Source organism: Mustelus asterias, chromosome 17 (genome assembly GCF_964213995.1).
Source record: "Mustelus asterias chromosome 17, sMusAst1.hap1.1, whole genome shotgun sequence".
Taxonomy (NCBI): domain Eukaryota; kingdom Metazoa; phylum Chordata; class Chondrichthyes; order Carcharhiniformes; family Triakidae; genus Mustelus; species Mustelus asterias.
This window is the reverse complement of record NC_135817.1, coordinates 7,203,718-7,220,063: the sequence shown is the minus strand read 5'-3', so window position 1 is coordinate 7,220,063 and position 16,346 is coordinate 7,203,718. Positions and strand designations below refer to the sequence as shown.

Genomic DNA, 16,346 nt, shown 5'->3' with positions numbered 1-16,346 from the left:
GTTGGGTGGTGGAAGGTGGTGCCCCCTGGGCATGGGCCCCTTGGCACTGCCAGCCTGTGCCCCCTGGCACTGCCAAATCGGCAAAGTGCCCATGCCCGGGGGCACCTTGGCGCTGCCCACCGGGCATCAGGCAGTGCCAAGGGGGCAGGGTCTACTGTGGGCGGGGCCTAGGGATGATCGGTGGGGGTGGGGGGTTCCGCTGCCACTCTGCAGACAAGAACAGTCTGGGATGGAGGGAGGGCAGCGATTGGGGTGGGCTGGGGGGGGGTGGGTCTACTGGGGGGGGTCCTGCCTCGGGAGGGGGGTGGGGTTTGAACCCAGGGGGGGGGGCGCAGCAGGAGGGGGGTCTGCTGGGGTGAGGAGATCGCCACTGCTGGGGAGGGGGAAGGGTGGGCTGAACATAGAGGTGCTGCGGGGCGGGGAATTGCTGTGGGGGCCACGATTGGGCCATGGGGGGGGGGGGGGGGAGAGGGGCTGGTGGGGCAGCACTGGAGGCGCCCCAGGCTGGCCAGCAATCGGGGAGTCTGACAGATCAAGACCACTGCGCATGCGCAGAGTTCCAGAACTGTCAAACTCCAGCGCGAATAGGCCCCACCCCCTGGGTTTTTAATGATAGTTACGACTGGGACCTCTGCAGTGCACAGAGTGCGGAGATTCGGGTGAGAAGCTGAACTGAGAAAACAGTTGGGATTTAGGGCAGTTTTCCTGCCAATTCAGCACTCTTGGGAGAATCGCGGCCATGGTTGCAGGATGGTCACGACTGGGAGTTAAATATCCAGGGGTATCAGACTGTTTGGAAGGACAGGCAGGAAGATAAGAGAGGTGGTGTAGCTCTGATATTTAAGGATGACATCAGGGCAGTAGTGAGAGATGATATTGGTTCTATGAATTAATTTGGGTGGAACTTAGAAATAGGGAGTAGAAGTCACTGATAGGCGTTTTTAGGCCACCAAATAATAACATCACGATAGCACGAGCAATGAACAAGGAAATAACTGATGCATGTAAAAAGGGTACGGCAATTATCATGGGGAACTTTAATCTATATGTTGGTCAAACCAGGTCGGTCAAGGCAGCCTTGAGGGGAAGTTCATAGAATATATCCTCGATAGCTTCCTTGATCAGTGTGTAACGGAACCTACAAGCGAGCAAGCTATCCTAGATCTGGTCCTGTGTAATGAGACGGGAATAATTAATGATTTTGTAGTTAGGGATCCTCTTGGAAGAAGCGATCACAGTATGGCTGAATTTAAAATACAGATGGAGCATGAGAAGGTAAAATCCAATACCAGTGTCTTGTGCTTAAACAAAGGAGACGACAATGGGATGAGGGAGAAGTTGGCTAAGGTTGACTGGGAGCAAACGCTTTATGGTGGGACAATTGAGGAACAGTGGAGGACTTTCAAAGTGAATTTTCACAGTGCTCAGCAAAAGTATATACCGGTCAGAAGGAAGGGCTGTAGAAAAAGAGATATGATGTGGAGATGCCGGCGTTGGACTGGGGTAAACACAGTAAGAAGTTTAACAACACCAGGTTAAAGTCCAACAGGTTTATTTGGTAGCAAAAGCCACACAAGCTTTCGGAGCTGCAAGCCCCTTCTTCAGGTGAGTGAGGAGAGCCACTCACCTGAAGAAGGGGCTTGCAGCTCCGAAAGCTTGTGTGGCTTTTGCTACCAAATAAACCTGTTGGACTTTAACCTGGTGTTGTTAAACTTCTTACTGAAAAAGAGATAATCAGCCATGGATATCTAAGGAAATAAAGGAGGTTATCAAATTGAAAGAAAATGCATACAAAGTGGCAAAGATTAGTGGGAAACTAGAGGATTGGGAAATCTTTAAAGATCAACAGAAAGCCACGGAAAAAGGCCATGACGAAAAGTTAGATGGATTATGAGTGTAAACTAGCTCAGAATATAAAAACTGATAACAAAAGTTTCTACAAATATATAAAAAGAACGAGTGGCTAAGGATTGGGAGCAGTATAAAGTTCAACAAAGGAGGACCAAGGGATTGATTAAGAAGAGAAAAATAGTGAATGAAAGTAAGCTAGTGGGGAACATAAAAACTGACTGTATGTAAAGAGAAAATATTGACAAAAACGAATGTGGGCCCGTAACAGTCAGCAACGGGAGAATTCATAACGGGGGATAAAGAAATGGCTGAGAAATTAAATTCGTACTTTGCTTCAGTCTTCACAAAGAAAGACATGAATAACGTACCAGAAGTTCTGAGAGAAACAAGTGTTGGTGAGGAGCTGAAAGAAATCAGCATTAGTAGAGAAATGGTTTTGGGGAAACTAATGGGATTGAAGGTGGATAAATCTCCTTAAGGAAGTGGCCCTGGAAATACTGGATTCATTGGTGGTTATTTTCCAAAATACTTTGGACTCTGGACTGGTTCCTACAGATTGGATGCTAAGCCTGCTGTTCAAAAAGGGAGGTAGAGAGAAAACAGGGAATTATGGACCAATGAGCCTAACGTCGGTACTGGGGAAGTTGCTAGAGCCCATTATTAAGGATTTGGAAAGCAGTAGTATAATCAGACAAAGTTAGCATAGATTTACAAAAGGGAAATCATGCTTGACGAATCTATTGGAATTCTTTGAGGATGTTACTAGTAGAGTTGACCGAGGAGAACCAGTGATGTGGTTTATTTAGACTTTCAAAGGCTTTCGACAAGGTCTCACATAACAGACTACTGTGTCGAGTTAAAGCAAATGGGGCTGCAGATAATAACTTGAGATGGATAGAAAGCTGGTTAGCAGATAGGAAGCAAAGAGTTGGCATAAATGGGTCTTTTTCTGATTGGAATTAGTAACTAGTGGTGTTGCGCAGGGATCTGTGCTCGGACACCAACTGTTCACATTACATATTAATGATTTGGAAGTGGGAACTGAATGTCTTACCTCCAAATTTGCAGATGATACAAAGCTGGGTGGGAGGGTGAGCTGTGAGGAGGATGCAGAGATGTTTCAGTGTGATTTGGACAGGCTGAGTGTGTGGGCATCTGCATGGCAGTGGCAGTATAATGTGGATAAATGTGAGTTATCCACTTTGGTAGCAATAATAGGAAGACAGATTATTACTTGAATAGGTGTAAATTGAGAGAGGTGGATACTCAGTGAGACTGTGGCGTCCTCGTGCATCAGTTGCTGAAAGTAAGCGGCAGGTACAGCAGGCAGTAAAGAAGACAAATAGTGTGTCAGCCCTCATAGTGAGAGGATTTGAGTATAGGGATAGGGATGTTTTGCTGAAATTGTATAGGGCGTTGGTGAGGCCACACCTGGAATATTGTGTGCAATTTTGGTGTCCTTATCTGAGGAAGGATGTCCTTGCTATAAAGGGAATATAGCAAAGGTTTACCAAGCTGATTGCTGGAATGGCAGGAGGAGAGACTAAGTCAGTTAGGATTATATTCACTGGAATGTAGAAGAGTGAGAGGGGATCTCATAGAAACTTATAAAAATCTAACAGGGTTGATTATAAAGAATATTCCCAATGGTGGGGACGTCCAGAACTAGGTAGGAGTCATAGTTTGACGATAAGGGGAACACCTTTTAGAACTGAGGTGAGGAGAACTTTCTTCACCCAGAGGGTGGTGAATGTGTGGAATTCACTACCACAGAATGTAGTTGAGGCCAAAACGTTGTCTGATTTCAATAAGAAATTAGATATAGCTCTTGGAACTAAAGGGATCAAGGGACATGGGGGGAAGGGGGCATCAGGATATTGAATTTGATGATCAACCATGATCAAAACTAATGATGGAGCAGGCCCGAGGGGCTGAATGGCCTCCTCCTGCTTCTAGTTTCAATGTTTCTATTAAGTGCCCACTTGTTAGCAGCGTCTATCAGGTGGGAGAAGGCCACCTGATAGACGCTAATTTATTCATATTGGACAACCCGCTGGCCAGCCCCACTGTTCCAAGAACAGGCTGCCATTTTTAAATGGCGACCTGATCTCTGCACCCACTTCACCCGTCAAACCCTCCAATCAAGCTCCCTTCACCCTCAGTCCACCCACTCTGACTCCCTTCAGGCCAAGCACCTTGGCAGTGCCAACAGTGCATCGCCCTCTGGCACCCTTGCACTGACACCTTGGGTTCCATGGGGGCTCACGGAGATAGGTCCAGTGACCATTTGCCCCTCTGCTGCTGCCAGGCTGCAAAAGAACAGTCCCTCAAGGGTCCTGGGGGTTGGGTGGGTGCGAGCTGGGTGCAAAGGGTTGACCTCACCACTCTCCGCTGGGATTGGGGTGTTGTGGCTGGACTGCCCGCTCTAACCCTGGCAGACCTGAAGATCATCCTTGCATGGTGATTTCAGGCAGTTCTGTAATCAATTTCCCCACTCTTGCCTGTCATCTGGGCAAATTCTGAAGTGACCAGGTCACTTTAACCTCCATGCCTCCCCAATTTTAAATCATTGCAGCACTATGTTCTGCAGCAGAGACTTTCCTTTCTCCCTGTCAGAAGCTGCAGGTGAGAGCAGACCTCACCGAAGTCCTCAAACAGCAGAAGTGGTTTACAAAAAATGAAATGAAACCATAGGCTATCAATCAGGCTTAGACTCTGCCAACATTGTGGACAGGATCAATGGGGTACTTGAGGTCAGTCAACTGTGAATGGAAATCAAAATAAACACAGGTGGCTGGAAGATGATAGAAATTCCTTGACCTGACAGCTGAACCTTTTATGAGGCACTGCACGTTGAACGTTACAGGTCAAAGCCTTCAAGTGCAATGGAAAGGGTTTCTATGATTTCAGCTTGCTGGGAAGCCTCAGCAACCTTAAATTAAAGAGCTGTGTGCATACATTGGGCTGAGTGCACAGCTGAGCAGTCTGGAACCTCCCCTCCCCCCCCCACCCACCCACCCACCCCCACCCACCCCCCACCCCACCCCACCACCCCCACCCACCCCCCACCCCACCCCACCCCCACCCACCCCCCCCACCCCCCCCACCCCCCCCACCCCCCCCCCACCCCAACCCACCCCCCCCACCCCACCCACCCCCCCACCCCACCTTAGAATCCCCCCCTTTTGGGGGACCAAAAGGGGGGGATTCTAAGAGGGAAAGAGGCCTGACTGGGCAGATAGGTCAGATAAACCTCATGCCTGCGTAGTGTGGGGAGGTCGGAAGGATGCCTCTCATTGCTGAGAGGTTGGTGTTGCTTCCTCAAACCTCAAGGCCCAAGATGCCAGGTCCTCACTAGGTATTGTCAGTGTATATGTAGAACATAATGTTGTATTTTCAGAGGGTGTGATGAGGAGCAGCAATATCGAAGAGGAATAGAGGGCGGGGGTGGTGGGGGGGGGGCAAGGATAAATCCTTGGGGAACATCAGTGGCAGTGGTTTGAAAGTGGAAAGAGACTCTGACTATGGCTGGTAGCTAAACCAGGGCCGGAATATTTGTTCCCAAGTGGGGAGTGCAGAGTCAGGAAAATTCCTGGCTCTGCTAGGCTGGAGACTCCCTCTTTGTCTTTTAGAAAATTAGTCCCAAATAACTCGATGACAGAGAAGTGGAGGAGGATGTTGTACTCAATGCCTCACCTTTTTTTTTCAAAGTTAAATTTTCCCTTCACAGAATAGCACAATTAGCTAAAGGAATAAACTGCCTATCTGCCTTTCCCTCCACTTTTGTCTTTCTTTCTGTCTTCTATTCTCTCTGACTCATCGGTGTTGGAAATTAGAATCTGTCTCATGGATGTGAGCAATTAGATTTACTTTAACAGCCAAGTGCAAATGACTTTAGAAGTCAATTCTTTCTAAATATTGAAGTGATATTATAGAAATAAATCCGTTGCTCTCCTACTCACCTCTACTTCCACCTCTCTAACTTATGTTTCTCACCCATTTCCCTGACTCTTCTCTAGCTTAGCTATACAATTAAATAAACAACAATTAACTAAAGCTACATAAAAGTGTTCAATTATTTTCCCTCTGTGTGCATGCGCACACATGTATAGATTTAAAAAGCAATTTAGATAAACTACCTCAGTAAAACATTTGAAATTTGTCCCTTTTGTTTCAAAATTTCTCACAGAAATGCTAATAAGCAAACAGTATGAGAAAGTAAAGGAAACTATCCCATCAGAGGAGTCTGCTGAATGATACAGCTGCAGCCGTTATGTACATTGCACATGCTTAGATTGCACAATCTAAATTCAGCTCACAGAATTAATGTCAGGGACAAAAATATAGTGAAGTGCACATAATAGAATTGTTAGCAAAATTCAGGCTCATGGGCTTAACAGGAAAGTTAAAGTTTGTGCATGGACACAAATTTGGCTAAAGGATAGAAAGCGGTGAGTAGCGATGTTTCTCAGACAGGGGGGAAGTATATAAATCGTAGGGTTCCCCAGGCCTTAGTGTCAAACTGTTGCCCTCTTTGATGAATATTAATCATCTGGACTTGGGTATAAAGGCCGAATTTCAAAGGTTACAGATAATACAAAATTCGTAAATGCAGTAAACAATGAGGATAGTAACAGATTACAGGAGGACATTGACCAGTAAAATGGGTAGTGCATGACATTTGAGATTTAATGCAGTGAAGTGTGAAATGATGCATTTTGAAAGGAAGAATGAGGAGAGGCAATTGAAATTAAACAATATGATATCTGTGGATGAATTGCACTCGGTGAATCACTCATTCGAAGAGCTGACACGGATATGAAGGGCTGAATGGCCTGCTTCTGTGATGTAATAATTCAATGATTCTGAATTCTGTGCAATTGAAATGGGTGCAGGTACAGAGAGACCGTGGGGTCTTTGAAGGTGGCAGAACAAGTTGATTACTTTGCCAGAAAAATATGGAATCCTTGGTTTGATAAGTAAGGCCTTTGAATACAAAAGCTAGGAGGTTATGTCAAATCATTTCAATTACTAATTGACCCTCAGTTCTGGGCACTACCCTTTAAGATGGATGTCAAATATTTGGAGAGTATGCAGAGGAGATTTCCTAGAATAGTACTCAGGACGAGGGCCTTCAGTTATGTGGGGAGACTGAACTAGCTTGGATTGTTCTCTTTAGAACAGAGAAGACTTAACTCAGATCTTCTAAATTTTCAATCAGATAGATAGGGAGAAACAGTTTCCATTGGCAGGAGGTCGATAACCAGAGGATCGAGATTTGAGATAATTAGCTAAAGAACCAGAGGGATACAAGAAGAATGTCATGCAGCAAGTTATTATGATCTGGAATGCACTGCTTGAAAGGTTACTGGAAGCAGAGTCAATGATAACATTCAAAATGGAATCAGGTAAATACTTGAAAAGAAAAAGAATTGCAGGACCATGGAGGAAAGAGGAGACTAATTGTGCTGTTCTTTCAAAGAGCTGGCACAGACACAATGGGCTGAATGGGCTCCTATAGCCCAGGCATGTGGCTGAGGCTGCAGCCTTCAAGTAAACTTTACTAAATGACACAAAAAGTAATTCAATTGAAAAACATTTTTGTACATAGACACTTCCTGTGAGCTTTATCCGTTATCAGTTCCTTTGTCCCATTTAGAACGGGAACTTATGATAAAATCACAATCTCTGACGTTGTAATTCAGTTAAGAAAGATCTCTTTTTAGGTTAAGGCTTTTAACACAAATGGCGACCCTTTGAATGTTTATTATAGATAATTGAATTCAGAACACTAATTAATGGTGAAATAAACTGTGCATTTTTAGATTACATATGATGACACATCAGCAAACTGTGAATCCTCAACCCATGATTTTCTATCTACCAATTATAATTGTTAAGACTCAGCAAAAGCTTCATTATGTATTCTTGGCTGAGAGCCCAGACATCCATTAGTGTTGAAACAGCTGCATCCCATGGAAACATTGTTTGATTGACAGCTCTGGCTCTCTTATCTCTTTTGTCAATTGCAAAACATTTACATAGAATAAAGAGGTTACAAGTGCTTGTAGTTTCAGCTACTGATAATTTAAAGGGTCTGGATGATTGACACTTTTATAGCACTGCAGTGAAAGGAGCTTTTCTTAAGAAAGTGGAAAGTTACAAATGAATTATTGTTCTTTTTAAAGTATTTTGCACACATCCTATTGTTAAAATAATGTCCATTGGTTCTGTGCCTAATGTATAGCATGTGAATGGACATGGAAGCACTCAGAGATTGGCATGGAGTGTATGAGGGGCCATGGAGGTAGATGGGGGTCATAACTTGATAGGGAGGGCATGAAGGGCCATGGTAGTATGGGTGGAGAGGTATAGTTTGACATGGAGAGCATAGATAAGATCTTTTGAACTTATCTTTCGAAATGTTCCTTCATCCAGACTATGGTTCAGGCCACCTCTGAGGTACTGTGAATATGAATTCATTAAAAGCTGGCCCAACACCACAAAAATGCAGAGGGCTAGAACATGGCTTTCCCTAAATGGAAGCTAGGAGTGCTGGATGCAGGCTCTCAACTCACACCAGCCCACACCCTTAACCTGGACTGCTGAACATTGGAGCACTGGGAATGGGTTCGGGAATCCTGGAATCTGGTTCCCAACCCTCATATTTACAACTCCATGGAGTCTCCCCGACTCCATGAAAATCCAGCCCATCACGTGAAGATGCATTAACTGACCTTACCATCCACATTATGTCATCAGGCTTCTTGTGGCATTGCTGCCAGGTCCTCAGGTCCTGCCTTGAGGAATTGACTTTCCCGACCACCTGCTCTCACTCCCTTATGGACATGCCCCTTGAGAACGTCTAAACCTTCCTGTGGAAACATGACAGCCCTTCTCCTGTCCACCTTCACTGTTAATGCCTCCAGTGCCCATCCATCATTGAAAGAAATGTCAGAGGTAATAGCGGATGCGTTGGTGGTTATTCATCAAAATTCACTGGACTCTGGGGTAGTGTCAGCTGATTGGAAAACGGCTACTGTTACGCCGCTGTTTAAAAAAGTAAGTAGACAAAAGGCGGGTAACTACAGGCCGGTTAGCTTAATGTCTGTAGTTGGGAAAATGCTGGAATCCATCATTAAAGAAGAAATAGCAGACCATCTGGATAAGAATGGTTCGATCAAGCAGACGCAACATGGATTCATGAGAGGAAAGTCGAGTTTGACAAACTTACTGGATTTTTATGAAGATGACTAGTGCGGTTGACGGAGGGGAACCGGTAGATGTGGTGTTTTTGGATTTCCAAAAGGCGTTCGATAAGGTGCCTCACAAAAGGTTGCTGCAGAAGATTGGGACACACGGAGTTGGGGGTAGGGTGTTAGTGTGGATTGGGGATTGGCTATCCAACAGGAAGCAGAGAGTTAGAATAAATGGGTGCTTTTCTGGTTGGCAGATGGTGACTAGTGGCGTGACGCAGGGATCGGTACTGGGGCCTCAACTGTTTACTATTAACATAGATGATCTGGAGGAGGGGACTGAGTGTAGGGTAACAAAGTTTGCTGATGACACGAAGATAAGTGGGAAAGTGAATTGCGTGGAGGAAGCGGAAGGTCTGCAGAGAGATTTGGATAGGCTGAGTGAGTGGGCGAGGATCTGGCAGATGGAGTATAACGTTGGCAAATGCGAGGTTATTCACTTTGGAAGAAATGATAGCAAATTGGATTATTATTTAAATGGAAAAAAATTACAACATGCTACTGTGCAAAGGGACCTGGGGGTCCTTGTGCATTAGTCGCAAAAACTCAGTCTGCAAGTACAACAGGTCTTCAAGAAGGCAAATAGGATGTTGGCATTTATCGCGAGGGGGATAGAATATAAAAGCAGAGAAATTTTGCTGCACCTGTACAAGGCATTGGGGAGGCCGCAGCTGGAATATTGTGTGCAGTTTTGGTCCCCTTACTTGCGAAAGGATATATTGGCCTTGGAGGGAGTGCAGAGAAAGTTCACCAGCTTGATACCGGAGATGAGGGGTGTAGATTATGAGGAGAGATTGAGCAGATTAGGTTTGTACTCGTTGGAGTTTAGAAGGCTGAGGGGTGATCTTATAGAGGCATATAAGATAATGAAGGGGCTGGATAGGGTAGAAGTGGAGAGATTCTTTCCACTTAGAAAGGAAACCAGAACTAGAGGGCACAGCCTCAAAATAAAGGGGGGTCAGTTTAGGACAGAGTTGAGGAGGAACTTCTTCTCTCAGAGGGTGGTGAATCTCTGGAATTCTCTGCCCACTGAAGTGGTGGAGGCTACCTCGTTGAATATGTTTAAGTCACGGATAGATGGATTTCTGATCGGTAGGGGAATTAAGGGTTATGGGGAGCAGGCGGGTAAGTGGAACTGATTCACTTCAGATCAGCCATGATCTTATTGAATGGCGGGGCAGGCTCGAGGGGCTAGATGGCCTACTCCTGCTCCTATTTCTTATGTTCTTATGTTCTTATCACCCTAATAGCTTTTCTGTCTCTTGGCCTTTTCCATATTTCAAATTCTAACGCAGTATAGCTTTCATTTAAGAGGGACAGGCTACCTTTAAGAAGAGCAGGTAGACTATACCATAACCACATCACTGATTGCTCCCCTGCTGAGTGCAGAGACAGCTAGTGGTGTGAAGAGAAGCCAGCTGTGTGGGAGATGCTTGGCCCAATGTTACTATCCTGCTAATTCCAACAGAACTGGCATGGGCAGGTCCTGAATCATAACCATCGTGTCCAAAAAAAATGGGGCGGACAAATGTTTAAGCCTAAGTGTCTAAATAGGATTGGGTGGAGAAAGAAAAGGATTAGGGGGTATGGATAATCAAACTACTGGTTAATAAGGCCATAAAAATATAACCAAAGCCCTGGGTTCACTTCTAAAGGAATAGAATTAAAAAGCAGAGAGGCTATGTTAAATGTGAAGGGAACCTTCACATTCGGTGGACTGTGAACAGTTTTGGTCTCCATATTATAAAAATTACAGCATGGCACTGCAAAAAGGACTTATTAGGATAATACCAGAACTAAGATATTATCCTCATCAAAAAGATTAAACAGGCTCTCTCCCTCTTCTCGAGGAAAACAAACCTGAGAAATCAATTGACAGAAGTCATTACAATCATTAAAAGATTCAATAGACTCAATGTAAAGAAGACGTTTCTACTTGTGAGGAAGACCAGAATTGGAGCCATAAATATAAGATAGATGTCTTACATAAGATACATTGAGGACCATGAAGTACAAGAGCAAGGAGGTTATGTCGGATAAAAGCAAAATATTGCAGATGCTGGAAATCTCAAATAAAAACAGAAAATGCTGGAAAACCTCAGCAGGTCTGGCAGCATCTATGGAGTGAGAAACAGAGTTAATGTTTTGGTTTGTATGACTCTTCAGATGTTGAACTGGTGTAAGGCACTAGTTCAGCCTCAGCTGGAATATTGCATCTAGTTCTGGATGCCACACTTTAGGAAGGATATGGAGGCATTAGAGAAAAGGCAGAAAAGATTTATGGGAATGGTTCCAGGGATGAGGAACTTCAGTTATGAAGATTGATTAGAGAAATTGGGACTGTTTTCCTTGGAGTGAAGAAGATTGAGAGGAGATTTGATAGGGGTGTTCTAAATCATGAGGGACCAAGTGGATAGGGGGAAATCCCAATCATTAAAGGTTCTAGAATGAGAGGGCACAGATTTAAAGTAATTGGCAAAAGAAGCAAATATGGAATGAGGAAAAACAATTTTATGCAGTGAGGGGTTAAGGTCTGGATTGCATTGTCTGACAGTGTTGTGGAGGCAGGTTCAATCGAGGCATTCAAGAGGAACTTAGACTATGATCTGTAAAGGAAGAATGTTCAGGGTTACAGGGAGAAGACAGGAGAATGGCTTGTCTGGAGAACTGCAGAAGGCACAATGGGTTGAATAGCCTTCTTCTGCACTGTAACAACTCTGTGATTCTGTTTTTCTGTGAAGGTACTCACTAATTAATCAAATAGGGAATTCAGGAGAAACATCTTTATCCAAAGAGTGGTTAAAATGTGGAACTTAGAACCACCTGGTGTAGTTGAGCAACAGGCATAGATACAATTAAAGGGAAGCTAAATAAACACATGAGAGAGAAAGGAACAGAAGGATAGCTGATTGATTGAATTATGAGGATTAGGTGAAGGCTCGTGTGGAGCATAAACACTGGTACAGACCTGTTGGGCTGTTACTGCGGTGTAAGTACTACATGTGAAACCTAGGCTGGGATATTAACAATGCTAGCTTACTAAGTGCAGGGAGGCTTGTTGTGAGGGGTAGAGCTTTGGATGGGAAACCTGAAAATCCATGCAGATAAGTTTTAACTCCATGGTGAGCATCCTTTGGCTTCAACAGGTTCTCCCTCCGAAAGTCTGCCTGATTGACAGGCCTGGCTTCCAGTCGGACATGGGGGCTCCATTGCAGGTTGCAGGAGCTGGTAGGACTGATCCCCGATCCTAGTAGGGGCATCAAGAGCTGGACTTCTGATGAGAAGGAATTTGGGAGGCTGTGGGGCGAAGCATTTCTTCCCCCTAACCCGCAAGTAGCACTGTACTTACCTTCTCCATGAAGAAGTCCTCACCTCCCTTCAGCTCTGCAGTTTCCAATAGGCCTGGAAAACCTTGCTGGCCACTTTTAAACTTGAAAGCTGGTTCAAGAAGAGGCTGAAAATCTCATTAAATATTTAAACTGTCAGCCCACCTTCTGAAAACTGGTTGACAACGCGTTGCTCACACCCCACCCCTTGTCCACCTCCATTGATTCTGGCAGTATGGGGTTGGGGCTTGTCTCAGATATGTTAAGCATTACATGTGCTCCGACCCCATCAGTTTGGGCGATTAAAATTCACCTTTTACTCTATGCCAACATTGTGCCAACTCTTTGTGCCAACATTTAAAATTAATCTGCTTTTGTGAGCACTTACAATATGATTCTATACATAAACATATCTGCAAAAATTAACAAAGAAAAAACCATATTAAAGCATTTCACTTTCAAGATTTGCCAATGATCAACAATAATATCAAATGGCATTTATATAGTGCCTTGAATGTAATATAACCTCCCAAAGTGCTCTAAGGGAGCATCAAGAAACAAAATTTGACTCCAAGCTACAAAAGGAGTTATTGCGGCAGAAGATGGAGACTGGTTTTAAGCAGCATCTTGGAGGAGAGAGAAGTAGAAAGTTGGGAAAGTGAAAGGAGGGAATTCCAGAGTTTAGGGCCTTGGCAGCTGAAGGCACAGCCACCAATTGCAGAACAATTTGTAACCGGGGAAGCGTGAGAGGTCAAAATTGGAGGACTGCATAAATCCATTGAAGGCCTGGAGGAGGATCGAGAGATAGGAAGGGATGACGCCATTAAATGATTTGAAAACATGGATGAGAATTTCAAAATTAAGATGTTAATTTAATTTATTATTTCATGGGATGTGGGTGTTACTAGCAAGGCCAGCTTTTGTTGCCTATCTCTAATTGCCCTTGAACTCAATGGCTTGCTGGGCCATTTCACAAGGCAGTTAAGAGTCAACCACATTACTTTGGGCCTGGAGTCACATGTAGGTTAAACTGGGAAAGGATGGCAGATTTCCTTCCCTAAAGGACATTAATGGACTAGATGGACTTTTCCACAACAATAGATGAGAGTTGTCACAGTGACTATTACTGATTAATTAATTGAATTCAAATTCCACCAGCTGCCCTGGTGGGATTTGAACCCATGCCCCCAGAGCATTAGCTTGGAATATCAACCAGTGACATTAACACTACGCCACCATCTCCCCCAGTGTTGGGCACAAAAATATTGAACACCAATGGCCATCAGGTCTTCATCACAGTCAGGTTCACAGGTGCTTTCATGGAGATCACCTCAGCTTCCACCTTGAAAAGGATGAGCTCCAAGCAACGTTCTGTACAAAAACCCTGTGATAAGTTTGTCTTTAACAAATCACATTGGCTTTTCTTAATGAATCCAGATTTGTCCAAATGATCAGTAATTTTGTCCTAAATTATTGTTTCTTAAATCTTTCCCACCACTGAGGAAAAAATGACTGGCCTGTAATTAGCACAACCAAGTGCAGGTTAATTCTGTATTGCGATCTCTCTGCCCGATTTCCAACTCATCCAATTCCAAACCCCATGATTCGAGCTCTAAGCCCAAGCTGTTGGGAGAAGTTGAAGAGTTCAAATGAAACTTCAAGTGAGGCATTGAAAAACGCAAAGGCAAATCAATTGATAAATTTAATTATGTTATTGTGAGCCCTATATGTTTTCCTAAATTTTATTTAAATCCTGATTTTTCCCATTAAACTTTTCAGTTGTTGCAAAGAAAGGATGAAGAATGATAAAGGTTTCAGAAAGTATTTTCAGCAATTTGGGAAAACCCGGTGGTCAAATTGCACAATGTTAGGATAATATTGCTGTGTGTCCTATCATATGGCTTGGATAACATTGAAAATACCTACCCCAGTGGCACTAGGAGACTAACAGGTACTGCTAGACACTCTGAGTTTTCAACTAAACATGGGCTTTATGTGCCATATTCAATACGTCATATGTTCACCTTGTGCTTTTTTTTGTAGTACGCAAGCAGAAGACTGTTCAGATTTGGCCAAAGCAACTTTATATAAAATCTGTAAAAAGCCAATGACTCATCTGTTGAGATCTGCATTTCTATTTTGATTTCACAAAGAACAGCATAAAGTACTTGATAAAAGCAAATTACTGCGGATGTTGGAATCTGAAACCAAAAGAGAAAATGCTGGAAAATCTCAGTAGGTCTGGCAGCATCTGTAAGGAGAGAAAAGAGCTGACGTTTCGAGTCCAGATGATCCTTTGTCAAAGCTAAAAGGCATAGGAAGAGGGAGTAATTTATACCGCAGGGTGAGGGAATCAGGAAAATATTCAGGAAATATGTGACCTAAAAGCACCTGCACATTCTGCACTTCTCTGCAGGCAACAAAATCTAACATTTAAAAAAGATAGTGGGTAGCGTTTTAAAGCTGAGCTGGCTACTCATGTCAAATCAGAACACCATTCTAATCAGTTCATCCACATAATTGCCAGGACTACATTTGCTTTACTCAGCAGTAATTCACTCGCTTTGCACACAACAGAGGGTAGGGGGAAACGGAGAGTGGATTTTGTAAAAGAAACACGTTAGGAGTTAACATTTTTTTATTGTCTAAGAAAAATGCTGAACTTACTTACCATACAGAACAGTGATCAGTGAAACCGGCATAACAAGGATCCCAACCAGCATGTCTGCTATTGCCAGAGACATTAGGAAGTAGTTGGTGGCATTCTGCAGTTTTTTCTCCAGTGACACTGCCATGATAACAAGAATGTTTCCACCAATTGTTAAGATTATTATAACGATAATAAGCAGAGCTGGCCAGTTTTTCCCCTTTCTGTCACCACAGGCTTCGTTCAGTAAGGCTTCTGGGGCGAGGGTAAGGTTACAAGAGACAGATCTGTTTGCGAATCCTGTCGGGGTTCTGTTGCTGAATGCACTGAGATTCAGCAACAAAGCTGCAGAGGAGTACGTGGTCAAATTGAGAGAGTTCCCTACTTCAGTTAAAGAACTCATTCTCTGAACCTCAGCTTTCGTGACACATCAGCAAAATCGATCACGTTTGAAATGTGTCGCCATCGTAGTTATAAGGAACATGGGTCCTGGCACCCAATGCCATGAACAGAAGTACCGAAAGCTTTCAATCACCTCGTCTCTCTCGAACAGCATTAAAAGACCACATTCACTCTGGTCCCATTCCCATTCCTAGAAAACACATACTCCAGATCGAAACTGCAACAGCTGAACCATCCCAATGATTCACATTGGTGTGTGTTCATTGCTGGTTCCTTTCAGTAACTTCTTCCAAAGACAGTTCTCTTTTAAAAATGAGGTTGTTTCCATCGTGGTCAAAGGAAAATAGTCTTTATCCCAGATTGAAACGACACATGTAAAAGCAGTCCTTAACCTCAGACTTGTTATTCATTCTTCATTAAAAAAAGCTGCTGATGTTACACCTTCGAAAGCTAAGATTATTTCCCTCTGGCTTCAGACGGATAGTTTCCCAGCAGTAAGGCTTGCAGAATGGATGTGCTTGTTTGTCAGTTAGGAAGATCAGTCTGTGGTCTGTGTATTTTCATTCATCCTCCAGTGCATTTGCTCGCTGTCTTTCTGTCAGTTGTTCTCACCTCCCATTGGCAGGGAATCAGCAATGACTGCTCAGTGTGGGTGGGCTGTACCACTAAGTATGGGACTTCCAGCAAAGCACTTTCATTAGCTTTTCTACCAGCACCCGTCTGCAGTGTTCCTCCGTCAGACACTGAAAGGATAAATAGGATATGAGCAATGCTTTTAACTACCTGAGATGATGTCATTACACTCATGCACATTAATCAAAAAGATTAATTTCCACACAGAACACTTCATTTAATGTCTGGAAG

The 16,346-nt window shown here is 43.8% G+C and overlaps 1 protein-coding gene across 1 annotated transcript in view; it reads right to left on the bottom strand.

Annotated features, from left to right (window-relative positions):
* htr2aa (5-hydroxytryptamine (serotonin) receptor 2A, genome duplicate a) overlaps positions 1-16,346 on the bottom strand; it is a 403,646-nt gene that overhangs the window by 67,459 nt on the left and 319,841 nt on the right. The window contains exon 3 of the mRNA XM_078231947.1: positions 15,105-16,225. Coding sequence (XP_078088073.1) covers positions 15,105-15,483 — 379 coding nt within the window. The 5' untranslated portion in view covers positions 15,484-16,225. The remainder of the gene's footprint in view (positions 1-15,104; positions 16,226-16,346) is intronic.